The sequence below is a fragment of the Peromyscus maniculatus genome, chromosome 10 (genome assembly GCF_049852395.1).
Source record: "Peromyscus maniculatus bairdii isolate BWxNUB_F1_BW_parent chromosome 10, HU_Pman_BW_mat_3.1, whole genome shotgun sequence".
Classification (NCBI taxonomy): domain Eukaryota; kingdom Metazoa; phylum Chordata; class Mammalia; order Rodentia; family Cricetidae; genus Peromyscus; species Peromyscus maniculatus.
Window position 1 is genome coordinate 617,936 of NC_134861.1, and position 21,726 is coordinate 639,661.

At 47.4% G+C, this 21,726-nt stretch overlaps 2 protein-coding genes across 2 annotated transcripts in view; both read right to left on the bottom strand.

Moving 5' to 3' along the window:
• Otop1 (otopetrin 1) overlaps positions 1 to 1,337 on the bottom strand; it is a 28,627-nt gene extending 27,290 nt beyond the window's left edge. Inside the window, exon 1 of the mRNA XM_006985621.3 lies at positions 868 to 1,337. Coding sequence (XP_006985683.1) covers positions 868 to 1,264 — 397 coding nt within the window. The 5' untranslated portion in view covers positions 1,265 to 1,337. The remainder of the gene's footprint in view (positions 1 to 867) is intronic.
• A 7,722-nt stretch (positions 1,338 to 9,059) lies between these two features.
• Positions 9,060 to 20,516, bottom strand: Tmem128 (transmembrane protein 128). Its single transcript, XM_006985620.4, has 5 exons — positions 20,373 to 20,516; positions 18,368 to 18,509; positions 15,949 to 16,107; positions 11,159 to 11,265; positions 9,060 to 9,612 (listed from the first exon to the last, which is right to left on the bottom strand). Exons 1-4 carry the CDS (start codon positions 20,461 to 20,463, stop codon positions 11,166 to 11,168), a joined length of 492 nt encoding a protein of 163 aa, XP_006985682.1. The 5' UTR covers positions 20,464 to 20,516; the 3' UTR covers positions 9,060 to 9,612; positions 11,159 to 11,165.
• Between the last annotated feature and the right edge of the window lie 1,210 nt (positions 20,517 to 21,726).

A 21,726-nucleotide genomic window follows, 5' to 3' on the forward strand; every position in this document is an offset into this window, starting at 1 on the left:
CCCCCCCCACACACACACAAAGCATCGTCTGGTCACATCCAGCCTGAGATCCCCATCTGCAGAGGTTCAGCCTGGGGCTGGGGTCAGAGGGAACCAAGGCATTTGTCTGAGGTCAAGTGTGCAAAAACTGGGAAGCAGCTCTACGGGAAATTACAGACTAAGGAGAGAAAGCCGCGGGAGGAGGCCACCTTTGCCCTGGATCTGGTCTGCTCCCTTTGCCCTGGATCCCAGCCCTCTCCCTTTGCCCTGCATGGCCCTGGCCCCCTTTGACTGGGTCAGGGTGTCCCTTGGGATCATGTCCTCAGGACTCCCCTCATCCTCCCAGCACCTCTTCCAAGGCAGGCCTATGTGGCTCTAGGACCGAGAATCACGGGCCCCCCTCAATGGGGTGGGGAGGCTGCTGCCTGGATGAGAGAAGTGTCCAGGCCACAGCAAGGGTGGAGGTGTGAGCAGAAACACAGAATGGGGTGGTAGGATATGCTTCAGGCTCAGGAAGGTCTTAGCCCCGGCCAGAAAGCAGGACCGAGGTGAGGATGGAATGGCATTCCAAGAGAAGGAACAGAATATGCAAAGACCTGGGGGCTTTCAATAGTGACTGGAACTTAGTCTTTGGCAGGATGAGGGCTCCAAAGGAAAGAGGTCATCTGAGGCCAGATATTAGAAGCCTTGAGTGCCAAGAGGGGAAGTGTGGCCTCCGTACCGGGGCCTGAAACGTTATAACAGAACTTTAAACTGGGAGAGCTTCGAGCAGAGCCTAAAGGTAGAGAAGGAAAACCCAAGGGGAAGGCAGGAGAGATGAGGCATAGAGCTGAAGTTTGATCTCAAGGAGAGGCGTGGAGACTCTGCACTCACCACGGCTGCACTCACCACGGAGCCAGCGCGCGCCCGCATGCGTGTCCTTGGGGCGGATGAGGCGGCGCTGCACGTAGCTGCGGCCCACGTACCACAGCATCCAGAGCAGCTGCAGGAGCATGAGCGCGGTCAGCACGCACAGCAGGTCGCTCTTGCCCACACCCGCCGCGTGCACCGCCCAGGCCAGCAGGAACAGCAGCCCCGCCACGAACACGTTCAGCCCGTACTGGCTGCTCAGAGTCTCCGCCAGCTTCTGCGGGACACTGGCGCCGCGTCGGGGACCAGAGGCCGGTGGAGACCCCCGGGCCAGGGGGAGCGGGGGCGGCGGGCATGCGGCGATCCCCGAAGGCGCGTCAAGGAAGGAACCTGCGGATGCTGCGGGAGAGGAGGGCGCGCCCGGGCCCCCAGGCATCTTCCAGTCTGGTCCCCAGGCAGCTGCTCCAGCCCCGCGCGTTGCTGTTGGCTCCTGTCCTTTCCCCACGCCCTCTGGGCACTAACCCCGCTCGCCCGTGCTCTCCGCTCTTGCCCTCCCCCAGAGCTCCAGGCCCTTGGTCAGGTCCCAGCCGCCGGCCTCCCTCTCGGAACTCCCGATGCCGACTCCGGTCCCTGCAACCCGTTGACCCTGCAGCTGCGCCTCGAGCCCCGCTGCTCCTCTGCCCTGCCTGTGCCACCCGCACCCCACCCCCGTGCCCAGCCCGCCTACCCCACCCCAGCGCCCCGGAAACAAGGGACCGCAACAGGTGCCGCCCGCCAGCTCCGGGGCTGGCGGGGAGGGGTGGGATGCCAAGGGACATACAGAGTCGCGGGAGCCAGATCAAGGAATTGCTGGGGGTGTGGCTGCGCCGAGGGTTGTGTCCCCGAAACCTAGAATTCTGGGTGGGCTCGCAGGGCACGAGTGTACGTGGGTCCTTCTCATCTGTGTGTCCTGGTCCCTGCCTCTGTCTACTGGGTGCTTTTCGTCTTTCTGCCCTCGACCTACGAGTGTGTTTGGCTCGGTGAGAAGCAGGGAAGAGGCGTCTTTAGGGTTTAGTCACTTTGGGTGTCTGTGTGGGGACCTGACCTGGGGACCTGACCTAGAGCCTCGACGCTGGCTGAGACCGGAGGCAGTACCCAAGGAGAGGCCATCCCTTCCTCTCCTCCTCCGGGGCTGCTTCGCTTCCAGGGGGAACTGAGACTGGAAAAGGGTCCCCAGTGGTCGCATAGAGTCCAGTTGCTTCCATTCCAAAGCCTTTCACAGCTCTGCTCTGGTACCTAGTGGAAGCGCAGCCCTTTCTGCGAAAGAGCGTCCTAAGGTTGACCCTGACCTGGAGGAGAGCCGGTCCCAGAGGGCAATGGGGAGCAATTGGGACATCTGGTTCTGAGAGTGGAGCGCGGGGCAGGGCACAGGCCAAGATGCCCCGCTATGCCTTGCTTTTAACACTCTAGTGTAGCTGATTTCAATTTCTTCGTATTTTAACAAGGAAACCCATGGTTTTTGTTTGCAAGGAACGCTGCACACAGACACTGCAACAGCTGGTGATGACTGCTAAGATGGGGGGGGGGGCAGGGGATGAAGGGGGCAGGAAACTTTAGGCCCAATGAGCCCTGGATCTTGCTTTGCCTTCATTCTTAAATTCCTTCATTTGGTCATTCATCCAATTTATATATAAATAGCCCACATATTTTCTGCGCTCTGTGCCTGCCTGACCCTGAGGACTCATTGGGGCCAGGACAGTCCTGGAAGCCAATGGTCAGGTGAGATGCTACGGTATACACTCGTTTACTCAGTGCACTGGAGAGCTAACCAGGAACCCTACGGCAGACCAGCTCTCCCAGGAGACACAGGCAACCCAGGAAAGCCCCCTAGTAAGAAGGCTGAGAGATTCCCAGGAGGAGGCAGTGTCTGCAAGAGCTCCATAGCCAGAATAGCTGTTCTTGTGGAAGGCAGGAGGCAGGTGGGGAGGGGCTTCCAATGTGTGTAAAGAATGATTGAAATGGCACTAGCCAGATGCCCGCAGGTAAGGGCACTTGCCCTCAAGCCCGACAACCAGATTTGGATGCCCGGTCTTACATGGTAGGAGAAGACATTCCTACAAGTTGTCCTCTGACATCCACAGGTCCACAGTGATAAGCACACACATTCAATAAAAAAGTAAATAAATAAATGTCATTTTCAAAGCCCACAGATTTCATCCTAGTCCCAAACCCATGCCACCCCACAGATTCCAAAGAGCCTTTGATTGCTAAGAGACTGGGTTTCTGAGAAAATGCCACAGATGCATCACGTCACCCTTCCTGCATGCCTTTCCCAGCATCCTGTGATGGTGGCTGGTTACTGGCAAGGTCAAAACGAGGTACTTTTCCTTCTGAAATAATACTCAAAGTATCTATGAGTTCCATGGCTAATGTGGAGCATCCCTGCACACATTCCGTGCAGCTCTGTGGCTAATCCCTGTTCACCTTCCAGGCAGTTTCCTGATCCTTCCACACGCGGTGGTGGTATAGGAGTCAAAGTAGAAAACCCACACGGACATACTACTACCAACTGCATAGGAAACCTCACTCACGTGGGGCTACTTTTTCTGTCCTTTTGCTTTCTAGAGACACCTTCCGGTACACACTAAAGGGGCTCTGAGCTAATACATTGGTCACTGTGGCTGTGGGGGGTTAACATGTATGTGCATACGTGTGGAGGCCAGAAGACAACCCTGAGTGTCACTCCCCAGCACCATTCCTGCTCCCCACCCCACCCCAACTTGTCACGTAGGCTACGATGAGCAGCCAGTGAGCCTCAGGGATCCACTCACAGCTCCCTCCTCAGTGCTGGATTACAGTGTGTGCCACCATGCTTTTGTTTTTTGTTTTGTTTTGTTTTGTTTTGAGACAGGGTTCTCTGTGTAGCTTTGGTGCCTGTCCTGGATCTCTCTCTGCAGCCCAGGCTGGCCTGGAACTCACAGAGATCCACCTGGCTCTGTCTCCCGAGTGCTGGGATTAAAAGCGTGCGCCACCACCGCCGCACCCTGACTTTCTTTTTTTTTTTTTAATGTAGGTTCTGGGGATTGAACTTGGGTCTTCATACTTACAAGAAACGCCTTACAGAGTAAGCTAAGGCTCCCAGCCCTCCCGTGGCCATGTCTCCTTCATCAGTGTGTGTGAGATCTCATGGCAGTGACATCTCCGTAAGTAGATGGAGTTGTCACCAACAGCCTGATGGGAGGTCCTGTATATCTAGTTCAGGGGAGAAAATTCCCCCTCCCTCCATGGTAAGAGGGTCCAACACAACCCCACCTCCTCCAGGCAGAGACTTGAAGAAGGTACCCATCTTACTGCTGGGCTCACTGTAGCCTTCTGTGTGTTAGTACGCTAAATGACTCGACCCGGTGGGTGCCTGTTGGTAAGAGTTCTTTTGAGATGCAGCTCTTATACAGCATCCATTCAGAGATCCATCTTCAGCCCTCTTGCCCACATGTCTTGGTCTTCAGATAGTCATTGACCATTGAGCCTTCCAGAACCATCCATGGCACTGTGCAGGTTTCTGCTCTGCACAGCTCTTTATTCAGACAAGACACCTGGTCTCCATTCTGCTCATAGGAAGGGGTTTTCTTGACTGCTGTCCATCAGAGTTGGTGCTAGGTGGGACTGTGAGGATGTAGTGGACACTTTAGGTTGGTGCCAACTTGTCATGCAGATGCATCGGTAAACATGGCCTGAGCTGCTTCTCCTACCGTGAGACGGCCTCATGTTACTGTAGATGTGGATTAAAGAATCAAGGCCATGAAGCAGGTGTCAGCCTGGGAAGGACGTGGACCACCTGCAGGTCAACTTGTTCAATGTCTTATATGCCACATGGGCTTGACAACACACACCACTGGTTGGATAGATCAGATGATACCCAGCTCATAATGGAAGCTACAGTCCTATGGTCACTTAATTCTCAAAAACAGGAGAGAGGTTTGTCTAACGGAAAATAACTTAGCTGTAGATGGCCATTTTTTACTATACAACCCTTTTGATCTGTACCGTGATTTCCCTGTTTTCCTGCGAGACCACATCTAGGACCATTTGCTAAAGCCACCCCCAAGTGTCCTTGGCTTTGCTGGGCTGTAAGATCCAAATCAGAGCAGTTGGAGTACAGGCTGGTGGACTCCCAGAGTCACCGTCCCTCTGCTACCCACTCAGAACTGGGATGCCAACATGTAGACTCCACCTGCAAGTCAGCTGGTCGTACATGCATTTAAGGATGGTGAAAGCTACACCCCTTTCCTTTGAGTCTGGGAAATCCAAGCTGCCTCACGGAGAGGTCAACAAAGAATGAGCCCCGTAGCCAGCACCTACTGTAGCCAACCTCAAGGAAGCGTCTAGGGAGGGGCTTGCCCAGTCTCAGCTGAGTTTTGCCCCTGTGAGGCAGAAACAAAGTGTCCCTGCCAACCCCTGCTCACATTTCAGATTCCTGAGCAGGATAAATGGTGGCCGTTGTTTCAAGCCACGTACATTTGGGTGTGGTTTGTTATGCAGCAATAGGTACCCGGAACATACAGACACAAGTGGGACTGGGTCCAAAGATCAGAGACCTGGGAGGCTCTCTCCGGTGACCCCTGTTGACAGGGACACAGGGCCGTGTAAGGAAAGTTCTGATGGTCACAAGAACGTTCAAGATGGAGCATACGTTGTGGGGAGTGAGGGATGCTGTGGATATTTGGCTCACAGCATGTTGAACTCTGGTCTGTTCACTCCTGCCAAGGTATGGGCTGGGAAGGACAGAGCTTTTCATAGCCCTTGTGATTCCTCTCTGTCACACACATGATGGAATTCATTCCTTACACTTCATGTAATTTCTTTTTATTCTGAAGGTTCTGTGGCTCAAGCTCAGGATCTTATTCATGCGGGACAAGCACTCTACCACTGAGATACATCCTCAGACCTTTTTTTAAAAATTGAGATGGTATTTCCTATGTAGCCCAGACTGGCCTCAAACTCAAAATCTTCCTGCCTCAGCCTCTCAAGGGGCTGAGGTCACAGGCATTTGTCACCACCCCACACTATAATTTCTTCCCCAAGGAGGAATAGAGAGATAGAAAGTGGACAGAAAATTCTTCGGTGGATTTGTTGAATAGGGGGATCAAAGAAATGGGCCTCACTGGAGAAATTCGAGGAAGTCTAACGTGATGTTTGTGTGAAGGAGGAAAGTTGTATAATATATCTGCCTGCCCACAGGAATGGCTCAGCCCACTGCATGAGGATTACACTCAAAGTAAGGTATGAAAAGGTTTGTAAACTGGCCTCGGTGGCAAAGGCCTGTAATCCTAGCATTGAGAAGGCTGAGGTAGGATGTTTACAGGTTCAAGGTCAGCCCAACCTACCTAGCAAGTTCAAGGCTGGCCTGGGCTATACAAGTCTCAAAACCACTGAATGAGGGAAGAAAAACTACAGCCATCCTTAAGGCTCAGATTGTTTAGAAACGAATCATCACACTCCAGGGGTATAGGGAGAGTGTTCCTCAGTTGCAGAACCTGCATGCCTTCCATGAATTCCTATTCCTTTCTGGAATGGTCTATATTCTTGGACTCCCCAACCAGGGATGGCTGTGCTGCTCTAACACCTTATGTGCACAAAACAACACAGACCGTGACCTCCGTTTTAAAGTGTCTGGAGACAGCGGACTATAGAATCCATAACTCTTTCCACTTCAAGGCATGCTGAGCTTAGGCTCCAAGGAACTGTAAATACAGGCTAGCAATGAAGCTCAGTGCTGGAGTGCTCACGGAGCATGAGCGAGGCCCTGGGCTCCATCTCCAGCACCGCCGAACTTTCAAAAGAACATTTATCCCAACCCCAGTCCCCAGGCGCTCCCCCACAACCATACTGCCTGCCACCCTTAGCAAGACATGGTTCACAGTGGCACCTCAGCTGCCTCTGATGAACTTCATTTGCTTAAGGGGACCCAGGCTTTTTGTGTGTGTGAGTGCAGTGTGTGTAGTGTACATGTGTGTGTATGCATGTCACATGTGTGGAAGCACATGTATGTAACATGGGAGTCTTCTGCTATCGCTTTAACTTACATGTTAAAGCAGGGAGGGTCTCTCTCTACTGAACCTACTACAGATTGCTTTTTACGGTAGTCTGGCTAACCAGCTTGTTCCAGGGACTCGTCTGACTCCTGAGCACTGGGATCGCAGGTGGACTTTCACCTACGCCTGTCTCTTGCATGGGTTCTGGTTGATCCAAACTCCAGCCCTCATGTTGGCTCAGCAGGAGTCATCTCTCCAGCCCCCAGAGACTATTTTTTTTGTTACAGAAAAGAAATTTAGTCAGGAACTTGCTTCAGGTTTCCAGGAAAATCCATCACCTCCCAAGCCAGGTCCCAGTGGACTTGGCAAGTCCTCATCAGGTTTCCATCATTGTCAACGAGATGACATTGTTCTCTGGATATGTTCCCATCCATCCTAACAACACCCTGGCTTCTCCGGGGCTGCCTCCACCCAGGCTGCTGCTCAAGAAACCACCCAGAGGTGCTTCAAGCAAGACAACCAAGCTAGAATCAGAGCCTGAGCACCAGGAGGCAGGGTCAAATCTTGGTCTGGACACTGACTGTCAAAGTCAGAGCATATGCTTGATTCTGTAGCAGTCTAGCCTTGATGATGAGAATCTGTAACTGTTCATTTCAATATTCATCCCTCACAAAGGGGTTACTTCTCCCCTTGGCTTATTTAGATGTGGTGAGATGGTGTCACATCATTCAGTTCTTTAACGGTTATAATAAAAACAAGGGCTAGGGGCTCCACACACTGCTCTTACAGAAGACCAGAGTTCAGTTTCCAGCACCCAGAGCTGTTCACAAATGCCTGAAACTGCAGTTCCAGAGGATTCAACACCCTATTCTGGCCTCTTTGAACACTTATACATAACCTTTCCACAGACACACACACACAGAAACAGACACACACAGAGACCACACACCACATACTATTACAAGTAAAAATATTTTTTAAAAAATTCCAGAAATAATGTGTATAGGAGATTGGCATGGCAAGTACCAGGAATGACCCCGTGTGTGTGTGTGTGTGTGTGTGTGTGTGTGTGTGTGTGTGTGTGTGTGTGTGTGTTTGCTTATTTAACAGAGGTTGCCAGGCAAATACTCCAGAGGCCCAGCCTGTTTCTTTCTGAGACAGGGTCTCATGAAGTTGCCCAGGCTGGCCTTGACCTTGAGATCCTCTCACATGAGCCTCCTGAGTAGCGTCAAGTAGCGCCACCAGGTCTGGCTCAAATGAAAGTATTAAATGGCTCCTGAGTAACAGAGTCTTCTCCCTACCATCTTAGTTGATCACAGTATTTGGCCCTTGTCTAACCAGGTTTTAAACCATAGATTGAATTTTGAAAAGTCAAACCAAGATAGTCTATAAAATCTGTGTGAGCAACTATCAGAGCCATATTCCCTAAGGTCGGACAACCACTCTACCTGGTAGGTCAGCAGTCTCCAGCCTGCCCTGGGTCCTCACTGCTGACACCCCTGGCTAGCTGACTCTGACCTCTGCCTGATCATTCTCTATTCTAAGAGTCTCCACACACCTCCTCATACACGAGGTCCACGGTGGCTTGACTCTACTGATCATGTGACCCACCATAAACCTCACTGTTTCTCTTCCCCTCCTCACTCTTGTTCTGCCTGTGCCCTATGTCCTGGAGACTAGCATGGGTGCCTTACAAACATTACTTCTATTTCCCTAACCCCAAAGACAAGTATTATTTCCAGTTTACAGTTTCAGAATTGGAAGTCCTCCCGTTGGTGTGTGGTGTGCCCAAATCCCGGTGGTGACGGCATCAGTCACTTCACAAGGAAACAAATCCACAAGCATCTCTGTCACAGTGCTTGTGAGAGGCATCATGGGAGCACATCTGCACTACAAAGCACATACACTGGTTGCCATGGAGTCACTTAAGAACAGAGTAACCTACTCTAAAAGGAGGCTTCATTAACTGCAAACAGCTAAACATAGAAGCTAACCCCAAATTTATATTAACAAAATGCAGGGCTGGAGAGATGGCTCAGAGGTTAAGAGCACTGCTTGCTCTTCCAAAGGTCCTGAGTTCAATTCCCAGCAACCACGTGGTGGCTCACAGCCATCTATAATGAAATCTGGTGCCCTCTTCTGGCCTGCAGGGACACATGCAGACAGAACACTGTATACATAATAAACAAATAAATCTTTAAAAAAAAATGCACAAGAAAGTTAATTATAAAAATATTTTATTGATGTTACAGAAAAAAATCATAGATACTTAAACATTATTAAAAGTGCATATGTTAAAAAATGCTAACAGCCCAATAACTTACATAGTGATAAAATCCAAAGTAGCAGGAAACAGTAAATGCTTCCGTTTGGTCCTCTCCCTAAAAAGCTATGACAAATATGAGCTATCCAGTGACTACTAAAGGTGACAACACAGTCCCTTCATACTTGCGTCCAGTCACTTACACAAAGGCAGCTAACCCTCAGCTTCTGGAAACTGTGGGCACACTGTGCTCCTATAATGGACAACCACTGTCTCCAAACTTGGGCAGATTAACACTCCTCAGTTCCGTCTAACACAAACTGCTGACAATCACTTGTTTGCGAACACCCAAGAGAAAGATCGTTTATTCAGATTTCAACAGCAGGTTTAGAAAGTCACAGTTGCCATAGAAACCACTCACTTCAGACACCAGTGCACGCTAGGCTTCTCCTTCAGGTCAATGGCACAAGCTGGATGTTTTGTTCACTTTAAATGCTCACGTTCTTAAGTCTGGAAGAAAACAGCATTTACACACCAAGTGAAACATCTTAAGTTCATGAATTTCCATTTAAAGACCAAGGATATGTGACTGGAGAGATGGTGTAGTGGTTGAAAGCACTGGCTGTTCTTGCAGAAGACTGGGACTCAATTCCCAGCACCCACATGAAAGCTCACAACCTCTTTAACTCTAATCCTAAGGGATCCTATGCCATCTGGCCTCTGTGGGCACCAGATATACATGTGATGTACATACATGATGCACATACATACATACATACAAGCAAACGCTCATACAAACAAATGTAAATATTTAAAAAAGAAAAGAGGACAATCTGCATGCCTGCCACCACCACACAGTTCTCACCGCTAACCAGACACCCAGGAGGAACATGGAAGTCAAAAGCACCCAAACATCTGGAAACTCAACCAACCAGCCAGAGTCCAAGATCTCAGCCACTGTGTGTAGGGGGGGGGGAGCAATTAGGGGGGAGGGTGGGTGAAATCAGGGTCAGCCAAAGCTGTGGTGACAGCCAGCAACTCCTATCCAACTGGCAACAGCAGGATCAAGTGCATCTCCTCCTTCTGATCACATTCTCCCATGAGGGCTGCGGGGCACACACTCCATCAGCTGAGAGTCCTGGTCCTAGTACCACCCATCACTCAGAAGATGACCTCCACTTCCCTGGGCCCCATTTCCCCTGTCTGCAAAGCGTCCTGTCAAGTTGACTTTCTCCAAATTCAGATGTGAGTGGAATGAAGGGAGGGACTATCTGTCTTTTTCACCCTAATCACAGCATGACCATTCTCAATACTGTACACTTATTTAATACATATTATCAACACTCCCAGGGAGGGGGTGGGCGTTCACAGAGACACATAAATTCTCTAAATAGTATAAAAAAAAAAAACAGAATTTTTTAAAAGATTTATTTTTATGTGCATGAATGTTTTGCCTATATGTATGTATGTGTGTCACATGTATGCCTGATGTCTGCGCAGGCCAAGGTGTTAGATCTCCTGGAATCAGAGTTATAGATGGTTGTGAGCCATAACATGGATGCTAGGAATTGAACCCAGGTCCTCTGGAAGAGCAACCAGTGATCTTCACCAGTGAGCTACCTCTCCAGCCCCTGAAAGGAATTTTTTTTAAAAGGGCTGATATACCCATCTATCCAATATTTACAGAAAATGGTAGAATTTGTCCCAACTTGGGTAAGATCACTCATTATTCCCATACTTCTTTCTAAGAACCATCCAGCCAACAGTCATCCACACACTATAAAATGGCCTCATGTGAACTTATCCACATTAAGACACACATGCTGTCTTTATGAATTCTTTGAAAGGCAGGGTGCTGTCTCTAAAAACCAGGCACTTAGAACTACACCTTGTGAAGGTGGCCTCAGCCCTTGCAGCTGTGCTCAGTGGTGAATTGCTTTGGTGCAGACACAACAGGAAGTTGTGATTCCCAGGCAGTCTGTGGGCGTACTCTCAGGAAGTGACTGCAAGGCATTTTCACAGTTCCCTGTTCCGGACAGCACTCCAGGGATCTTACCTGGAACTCATCCGAGGAGCGAGATGAACATCACGACCCCCATAAACTGAGTGAAGAGCAGTAAGGGAGTGAAGAATGACCACACATTCCACAGAGCCAGGTTGAAGCTGAAAAGAACCCAATGCAAATAGCTGACAACAGCAACTGAGATGACACAAATATGTCCCATTCCAGAGTCTGGGGTTAAGGAGCTCCATTTGAGGACACCTATCCACGTACCATCTTTAGACACGGCCCCATGACATGATGATGCCTGTACCGACAGAAGCAGCACAGTTTCAAATAGTACCTGGACCTGGGATCCCACGGCCACTGAGGGGGTGTGGCTCAGTAGATGTTAAGTCTCTTGGTGAGTGTTGTGGGGTATTTGTTTAACTATGCAAAGACCTGTTGCATTTGTTTAACTGTGTAAAGATGTGTTTTTACCTTGGCTGCCTAAGGTCTAATAAAAAGCTGAATGGCCAGCAGTAAGGGAGGATGTATAGGCAAGACTGGTAGGCAGGAAGAATAAGTAGGAGGAGGAATTTATGGTCGGGGAAGAAAGAAAAGGAGATGACAGGACAGGTAGATGCCAGGAGCCAGACAGACAGACAGACACAGAGGAAACAGGAAAGGAGGGCATACAGAATGAAAGCAAGGTAAAAAGCCCTGAGCAGAATGTAGATGAATAGAAACAGGTTAAATTAAGTTAAAAGAGCTAGTGGGACAAGCCTCAGCTAAGACCAAAAATTCATAATTAATAAGTCTCCATATCTTTCTTTGGAAAGCTGGTCAGTAACCCAAAGAGAAACTCCAGCTATAAACAGCACCCAACATAGGGCCCAAATTTCCACATAGGGCCTGAGAAAACTGGAAAAAAGAAAAAAAAAAAAAAAAAAAAGGGCTACGGCTCCTTTAGGAGGCACTGCTGTGCAGCAGGGCACCTGAGCAGCAGCCTTTAGAGTGCTTCTAACAGTTTCCTCAGAGTTCTGCTTTCAGAACAACTTCAAAGCTGTTAGCTGAGATGGCCCAGCCTCACACATTATTCTAGCCAGGACTTCAGACAAGCCCTGCACTTTCCCATTACAGAGACTGGACAACAAATGCTACAGCCAGTTTTCTTAGGACTTGACCATTATTTCAATTTCTCAGAGTCCCTGGAGGACACCGTCACCCCCAGACAAGAGGAAGCAGTCTAGAGAACACAATGCCCACATTCCCAAGAGGTGGGGTTCTGGTCTTTCTGTGGCTTATGAATGTTTGTCATCATTTAGTGGGAATATAGGATAAAAAGACAACTACCAGCCAAGCGGTGGTGGCGCAAGCCTTTAATCCCAGCACTTAGGAGGCAGAGGCAGGAGGATCTCTGTGAGTTCGAGGCCAGCCTGGTCTACAAAGCAAGTTCCAGGAAAGGTGCAAAGCTACACAGAGAAACCATCTCGGAAAACAAAAACAAACAAACAAACAAACAAAAAACTATCCTTCAAAACTATTCATCTCAAATATTTTACATTGGTATGGATTTTATATACTGATAACAAATTTAAGGTTATTTTTGTTTATATATATATGTATATTATATATGTATATATGTATATATGTATATATATATGTTTCTACTCTTGTTTAAGGTATTGTACCTATGCAGCTCATTTAAAAATGTACTATAAAGTTCTAGTCCTTCAAAGCTATTATTACAAACTGCTTAAGATAATTTAAAAATGTAGGTTAGTAGTTAGTCAAGCTTGTAGTCATGTTAGGTATGTTTTCAAGGTTAAACAGATAGATAGGTGACCTTCAAACGCTTCAGAAACCTACAGAATATGGCACTTATGATATATAATAACCTAAGGCTCTTCCTAACAGTGAGACACGTCTGCTCCTGGCAGCACCAATCTACTTCATAAAAGGATGATGGGCACTGAAGAATCTCCATATGGAGTTTGCTTTAAGTGTGGCAAAGCCAGCCATTTGGGCAAGAAATTGCCCTTGCCTCACTGCCGAGAGTATATTGTACAAACTGAACAAGCAGGACACAAACGAAAAAGACTGCCGAACTTTGTCAAGACAAGGAGGGACAGTTCTTCAAAATTCCTGCTTCACAGAAAAGTCTGTTAGATACTCCAGGCTCGTAGGTGGAAGATGGATGCCCCTATGATGTAGAGGAACCTTGGGTGACTGTCCAGGCAGCCAGCTGCTTCTGTCATCTCTATAGTTTTGGAAGTTGCTTGCTCTGCCCTTCTTGTTTACTCAGGTAACAAACACTATATCCTTCTCAGGTCTCTGATGGAGTTGAAGATGAGACAGTTATAGTTTTCCTTGTTGCCAAGTTCAGAAAAGAAACATACATAAGAGATGTAAAGTTTATATGGTTGAGAGACATAAAAGCTTAAATTGTTTATCTAAGAAAATGTTTTGAGGTCTAAAAAGCTAATTTTGGGTTGGTGATACAAGTTAGGAGAGAAAGCAAATTAGGCTCACAACTTCAGACTCACCAAGATGGGATGGATAATGGAGTGTTTTCTCTGAATTTGCCAAATGCAAATGAAATAGATATTGTAAATGTAATTCTTACTTGATAACTGTTCTTACCACGTTAAAGCTAAAACCTTTCTTTTTAGTGGGACAAAAAGGAGGGTATGCTGCAGAATATTTGTTTAACTATGCATTGCATAGTTATTGTACTGCATTTATTTAATTATGTAAAGATGTGTTGCTGTTTTACCTTGCCTGATTAAGGCAACTGATTGATCTAATAAAAAGCTGAATGGCCAATAGCAAGGGAAGAGGTATAGGTGGGACTTATGGGCAGGGAGAGTAAGTGTCTTTATTTGGGAAGCTGGATGGTGGCCCAAAGAAAATTTCAACTACAATTTACCATGTGGGATGGACCACAAACTCAAATGGCTGCATTCTGCTTTATCATCGCAGGCATCATTATAAGAAAAAGATGAAATGACTCTTAAAACAGAATAGAAAAGCAATGGTGTATACAATGCTATAAAAATCTTCATTGTGGAAAAACAGTATTCTTGTCACCAAATGAAATAAAACACTTTCTCAAAGCAAGAGTTTCAGTAACTGAACTGACAGGAGGAGATGCTACCAGGGGAAACCATAAAACAAATGAATAAGCTCTCCAGTCAGCTATGGGTTTTAACAGATAATCCTGGATAAATATGGATGTCAAATAACCACAAGCCATGGGGCTAAAACTAATCTGGCATTTCTTGGGATGCTCCCACTACAGGAGACAAAGTAAAACAACCTCACTGGTCCACCCTCACCACAGAAAGGGTAACACTGACCTCAAACTGGCAAGCAGCCCAACTACAGCTGAAACTGGGTCAAAGAAAGTGCATTTATGCAGAATATACACATACTTTTAGGACTTTTGTACAAAAATAAGGATCTACTTTACATAAAGAAAAGCCAAAGAGCTGAAGCTTTGTTTTCTCTGAATGAGAGATATTTTTCTATAACTTAAAGGCTTTTCTTCAGTGAGCAAGTATTACTTTTTTTCCTAGCCTCTCTTCTTCACTGAGTATCTGTGAACTTACAAAGGTGGATTCACTTGGCACTATGTGAACATGAAATTAGCTGGGTGGACAACAGGAAATGAATGGGTTGAGCAGTCCTGGCGTGTGCACGCTGTGAAAGACGTGTAACCTTGAAAAGGCACAGCTACTCCTACACTGTGCCACTAGACACTCAGGGAAAAGAGGACAGGTGTCCCTTCAGACCTGGGGATCATTAGCTCCAAGATCTTGCAGAGACACAAATCTCCAAATGCTGAAAGAATACTGAATCTGCAGCTGATCCGTACCTTCCCCCACATCCTTATGCCATACCTCTAGGATCCTGACAGGACCACATACTGTGAGCTGCTACACAAGGCACCGTTTCTATGTTGGTTAGAGAGCAAGAGAGAGAAAAAGTATGCACATGCTCAACACAGATGGTATTCACTTTGGGGGACAGTGGCTGGTTGAATCCATGAATATGGAACCCACAGATAAAGACAGAGACAGCTCAACCACTTGAGAAGAGTCTGATGCTATCTGATGAAGCTGGAGGTATGTACACTTGGGTGATGCACTGACTTCACCCTTCTGGGTATATGCACACTCATGTAAGGCCAACAGAGAACAGGAGTGTTCTGAATGGCATCCTTCAAAACAACACCAACTACGAACAGCCTGACTGTGGCAGCATAACAGATACACTAGGACTCAGCCACACAGTGGATGACAAATGGCAATAAAAAAGTGCTGGGAGAAAACACCAAGTCAACAGCACACACTTCACATGAGTTAAATTAATGTAAAGAATGGCGACTGGACAAATCACCTTCTCTAAGTTCAGAACACAGACAAACGAAACCATGTTTATGGAATGCAAAAGTAGTATATGCAGCGTTTGCACAGGCAGGAAGGGACAGTGAAGCAAAGGTCAGGAGTGATCACCAGGACAGGGGCTCCGCTCCTCCCTGACCTAAGTGAGATCTGCAGCAGTGCTCAACTCGTGATTAATTCATTCAGCTGCACGTGGTGTTCCTTCGCGTGTCTTAGCCAGCACAATGAAAGGCACCTAATAAACAAAACACAGAGTGTGTCCAGAGGTCGCCAACTGTGTCTCAAATAACTGAGGCTGATTAAGAGAGAAAGAAATGAAGAGAGGAGATCCCAAAGGACAGAGTACCTGGGAACCCCTTACCCTGCTGCTTCATTTAGGTTCTGGGTTACATTCCTCATTACTGACCACAGAAGGACTGCTTTTCATTCGCATTCAACCTTTCAGCAGCCACTCACCAAATCCCCGCCGCGATGAAAGTTGCGGTTGTGATGGGCACCAGCATGGGGTACTTGACATCGTACTCTTCAATCCCCCGGTACCATTCCAGATAGACTATGCAGTAAAAGGCGATGGACAGGCTGACAAACAGCAGGGCCCCGCCGAAGAGAAACCAGCTGTGGAGACAAAGAAGAACAGAGTGCTGCCAGCCCTGGGAGAAGCAGCAGAGACTTCTGTGGCCTCCGTCTTTGGGTCTGAGGTCATTCATGTCTTCTGCCTCTAAGAGCACACTGTGTTGAGGCCAGGCCTACGGTTTCAACTTTCTCTCATCCCCAGAGCCCTGCCTCAGTGTTTGATGTCTATACTGTCTCTGCCACAGGAGGGCATGTGGTCCCAAACCCCTATCGCTGCGGTTGATCCAACACATCATCTGTATGCAATCAGTTTTTAACAGCCACTTCTAGGAAAGCCTAATAAAAAGGGACACACCTAAAGCCCTGGAAAGCCTACCTTCCCAGCACAGGCTCTCTAGGCAACACTCCCAGGTGGTTCCTGACATCCCGCACACACGCCTACCCAGCAGCAGTGAGTGCAGCCTGGTCTGCTACAGCAGAAAATGAGCTGCTGGAATCAGAAACGCCCCTGCCTCCATGCCAGACCCATCCTGGACTTGTCCCCAGTTCTAATGAAGGAAAAAGCACTCGCTAAAGTGGCATTTCAGGTACTCTCCTCTCTCCCAGCAGGTTTTAAACCAGCCGAGAGATGAAGTTTGCTGGCTGACTAAAATGTGTCTGCTTTGTCGTCACTGATGGAGCTGAGAGAAGAGCATGGCTTGGATAGTGGTGACAAAGCCTGTGTTGATAAATCCCACAGATAGACTTATTTCTAGGTTCCAGACAACAATGAAAACCTCCACCCTGTTAGTGTTACCTCTACAAAATGAAAGCACGGACAGCCAGAAGAGTCTGAAGGAAGCCTGAAGGAAGCAGATGCCCAAGAGTGCTGCTGGGTTCCAGTTCTTCATCTACAACTCACTTAGGCAAGACCCAAGACCCACCAGGGAATGGTGAATAGGATGGAAGGATGGGGAGGGGACTGGTATTTAAAGAAATGCCTCCTTATAGAAGAGCAAGTGGTCCCTTCCCCAAGATTTAAATGAACTCCCTCAAGCCTCACACCCTTAACAGCTCGTTCCTTCTGTCTGCTTGGTTTCCTCCACAAGCAGTCTATGACCTCAAGACTTCTTTGAGGACTGTATTTCCCATAATTCAGCAAGACTGAATTCCTGTCTCCATTTTATGGCCCTACTGTTAGGTCCAGTCACCGCTCTCGGCACTAAACATAACCCTCATGTGCCAGCTGTGACATCACCAACACCACCCAGTTTTCTGACATATCTGATGGCCTCCAAACTATTCACACAGGATCCACAACTTCTGCACCACAGCCAACTCCTAGGATGAAGGATAGGGCTCTGTGCCCCTGGGTATGAAGGGTTTTTGACACCAGGACTCTGTCTAAAGACTCCTCCCACTGACCTTCAAGGTAACTCTGAGTCACATCCTCTAATCACCCCCTTCTTAACTACTCTGAAACACACCTTTCTCAGGCCACAGTTCTCACTCCTCTAGTTCTCAGGCCTTTTTTCTCCAGTCGTCTGGAGGCATAAGTGACAATTTTAAATTACATAGAATCAGCTAACATTGTACTTATGGGGGTTGTGGGAAGCGGGGATACATGAGAAGATCATGTGAGATAGGAAGAAGACAATTAAGATGTTACATACACTCAGTCCCCAGAACTGACGGTAAGTGAAAAGCTGCACCCTTTGGCTAACATGTCCTAGTCTTCTCTATGTCATCAGTAGTTGACTCCAATATCATGCCTGACAGAGACTAACAATTAAATGGATTTTGGGGTGTGTGTGTGTGTGTGTGTGTGTGTGTGTGTGTGTGTGTATGTATGTATGCCAGAGGTCAACAATGGGTGTCTTTCTCAGTCACTCTCTACATTGTTTTTAAGACAGGGTCTCTCACCAGACTTGGAGTTCACTGATTCAGATGGACTGAGTGACCAACAAGTCCAGGGATCCTCTCTCCACCTACCCAGAACTGGAATGACAGGCAGACACCGCCAAACTGGCTTTTTTCTTTTTTTTACATATAGGTTCCGGGGCTCAAACTCAGGCTGACCTGCTTGTAACAGCAAACACTTCCAACTGAGCCATCTCTTAACTATTCTGAGTATTCAACTGACAAACTGTTACATGCAAAACAAGAAGCAAAACGGCTTTGTTGTTGTCTTTTATTCTGGCTGTCCGGGAACTCACTCTGTAGACCAGGCTAGCCTTGAACTCAGAGATCAACCTGCTTCTGCCTCCCAAATGCTGCTATTAAAGGTGTACACCCTATGCCTGTCGAAACAAGATTTTCTTACCTATTAGTGTGGAAATTTTCTTTAAAGGTTTTAAAGAAATCAACGTAATAGGTTACAACGATGGATGCCAAAATCCAGAATCCAGAATGAATGTTAAGTCTTGGAAGAGGTTTCTCCTTTATCTCATCAGCTGTGGAGGTTTCTGCAAAATAGGGGAGATTTTTGAGTTATGAACTTAACCAGTTTTTTAGGCCATATGAAGTCATTTCCTAGAACTTCCCAGTAACTAGAATCCCTCCCACTATAGTGCCAGCTCCTTCAGCAAGACCATCAAGGTAAGTTTATATGTAGGAGCAGAGATGCAGCCTGGTGGTAGAATACATGTTTAGCATGCATGAGGTCCTAAGTTCTATGTCAAGAACCAAACAAGCAAACAACAACAGTAGCACAGTAATGGTAGATTTACATTTGCTGAAATAGTTAATATGAGTTCACTAGAAAATATGCCCAATATATTAATTACTTCTTCTAAATGACTTTGGAATCACATTTACACCTTCATAACCTTTTGGATATCACAAGGCCACCCAGAAGTATGGGAATTTATTTCACATTTCCTCTAGGAAAGTAATTAGTCATGTTAACTACGAAAAATGTCAAATGTACGGGGATGAGAAGGTTCACGGGGTAAAGTGCTTGCTGCACAAACATGAGAACCTGAGTTCATCCCTAGCACCCACATAAAACTGAACAAGACAATAGATGCCTGTCACCCCACTGCTGGGCCAGAGAGAAGTAGATCCTGGGGCAAGGGAGACTGGGTCTCAAAAAAAAAGGGGGGGGGCGGGGAGACTGACAGAGGAAGATGCCCAGTGTCAATCTCTGGCCTCTAAAAGTACATGTACCAATAAGTGCAAGAGCATGCACTTAAAAAAAAAGAGAGAATGCCACATACAATAAAAGTTATACCAAAATGTTTTAAAGACATCAGCTTTTGAGGTAGCTCAAACACAGAACGGCACGCCAGAGCTCCAGCCCCCGAACAAAGCATGGTCTGCTGCACAGATGATAGGCAATTCATTTCTCTCCCTGCAAATCAAAATGAGGGGATCCGGACATGCCCTCTCTGTATTGTCACATGAGGACCACTGGTCTCCAAGTGAGCTAGCGTCAGATCTGGATTCTGATAGTACTACCTATTCTGAGAGAGGTTAGTACTAACACGAGTTCTTGAAGGTATTTTGAAAATGCATATGTTGTGATGTCTTGGCCCAATGTTGTCAGTATTTTGAAAAGCTAATAGATAAGCAAAGGGTTTTTTGTTGTTGTTGTTGTTGTTGTTGTTTTACAACATCCGGGTCAAATATCTCTAAAATGAACGGTCTCTCATCCTTTGGAATTCTTCCTTACAAGCAAAAATACATCATGAGTTGTAGTTTGTACCCAAATGGTGGCATGCCATACACTGTTCTGTGATTCCCTCTGAAAACCGCCCACAGGGATATATAAAGGCTTATCTGGCTAGGCATGGTGGCGCATGCCTGTAATCCCAGCAATTCGGGAGGTAGAGGCAGACGGATCTCAGTGAGTCCGAGGCCAGCCTGGTCTACAAAGCGAGTCCCAGGACAGCCAGAGCTGTTACACAGAGAAACCCTGTCTCAAATAACCAATCAATCAGTAAAAAATAAAAATAAATAAGTTTTATAAGCCTATCTGATGGCAGAGATACATCCGATCTAAACGTATTTAGCTAGCTTTCTGCTGACAGGCAGCAGCTAGGCATCTCCTAGGCATTGCAATCCGTACCGTATTACAAGCAAAGCTGAAATGAAACACTCGGCGCACGTCTCTGTGTAGGTTGTTGGGTTAATTCTTCAGACTACGAAACTACGGTTGGTTTTAGTTTTAAAGGGTGTTGCCAAACCCGTGTTAGGTCAGCTCGCCACAGAATGCGGAAGCGCGGCTTAGAGGAGGATGCAAGAGTTGCAAGACCCGTGGAGACCCTGGACACAGAGTCGCAGCCCTACTTGGTAAGCCCTGGGACGCGGAGCCCGTGGAGCCTCACCGGGTCTGGCGTCGTCCTCACAATCCAGCCCCGCTTCGGAAGGAAATAGGTAACGCCGCCGGAGCTGCTCCCGAGCCCACGGGGCGTCCATCTTGGCGCCCGCCAGTGCGACGGAAGTGACGGCACGCAGCACTTCCGGCGCCAGCTCCTTGGGCGGAACCTCCCGGCGTCCTGATCAGAGATGTACTCCTTTCGCGATTTTAGTTGATCCAGAACTTTAAAATACTGATTTCTAGTCTCAGGTGCAGCGAATCTCGGGGTTATTTCCGATCTATGGAAACTCTGGACGACCAAGATTAGCCTTGCCTCTGGCTAAGCGGTCGGAGATCATCCAGTTCCCAGCATCTAAACGCAGAAAATAACCTTCTGTCCAAGCCTGAATTTCCAAACCTCAGTCTCCCGGCTACTCCTGTTCTGTAGGATTTACTTTCCTAGTCTAGGATGGGTTGTGGGCAGAGTTCTAGGAAGAGCAAAGAACCACCAGATCAGGGAGAAACGACCACTGAGGTTAAAATGAATTTGTCCCCCAGTTTACCAGAAGAAAGCAGGATGATGATAGGGTTTCATTCAGCATTCTGAACCCCAAAGATAAGGTGGGTTTTTTTCCCCCTAACAAATGCTTTAGGTTGTTTTACAGAAGTATAACGTTTCACACGCTTCCTTGGAGTAGCGCACACTGGTAACTCAGACAGATGCCTAAGTTCATTTGCAAAGCGTGCAAGTATGAAAGAGCATGCAGTCAGACTGTGACTCTTGAGGGTGCTCCCCACCCAGGCATGTGATGACACCTTTTGCCTCCAGAGTCTACATTTCCCCATATAAATAAACTTCAGCTTGCTCTGCTTTCTGGGAGTCAGTTTGGGAAGCAAACCCCATGTTCCTGTTTGTTGCAAATACATTTCACTGCCATCACTACTTTGGTGTTCTGTTCCTTTTGACTCTCACCAAGAGGTGGACCCATTGAGTCTGGTGACACTGACAAACTGAGTGACTTTGGGCAAGAAAGGAACCTCTCTGAGACAGTTTGATTTTCTGCCTAATAGTCATTATATCCACCTCAATATCTGACTTGTTGGGCTTTAAGAGAAGAGCACTGGTTTGTGGCTCCTGTGAGCCGTCTTCTCCTTGCTTGTGAAAAATGGCCCTATCTAGACTGTGGGAACCAGACTGCTTTTCCAGTCGATTGCCCCTACCACCCAGTGCCCATGATCTGCATTTCATTGGTTCACGACTTTTTCCTCTATCAATAATCCTATTGTTTATTCTCCGACTCTTTCCCTAGTGAGCCATGAGCTGAGAAATTTTGTGCTTAACCATTCAAGCGTTTATTGCACCTGCTGTTTACTAAGACTGT

Coding starts and splice junctions, on each gene's coding strand:
- Tmem128 (XM_006985620.4), bottom strand. CDS start 20,463: ATGGACGCCCCGTGGGCTCGGGAGCAGCTCCGGCGGCGTTACCTATTT. Junction 16,108..18,367: donor GAAAATTTCCACACTAATAG/GTAAGAAAATCT, acceptor TTGTCTCCACAG/CTGGTTTCTCTTCGGCGGGG. Junction 11,266..15,948: donor TTCATCGCGGCGGGGATTTG/GTGAGTGGCTGC, acceptor GGTTCTTTTCAG/CTTCAACCTGGCTCTGTGGA.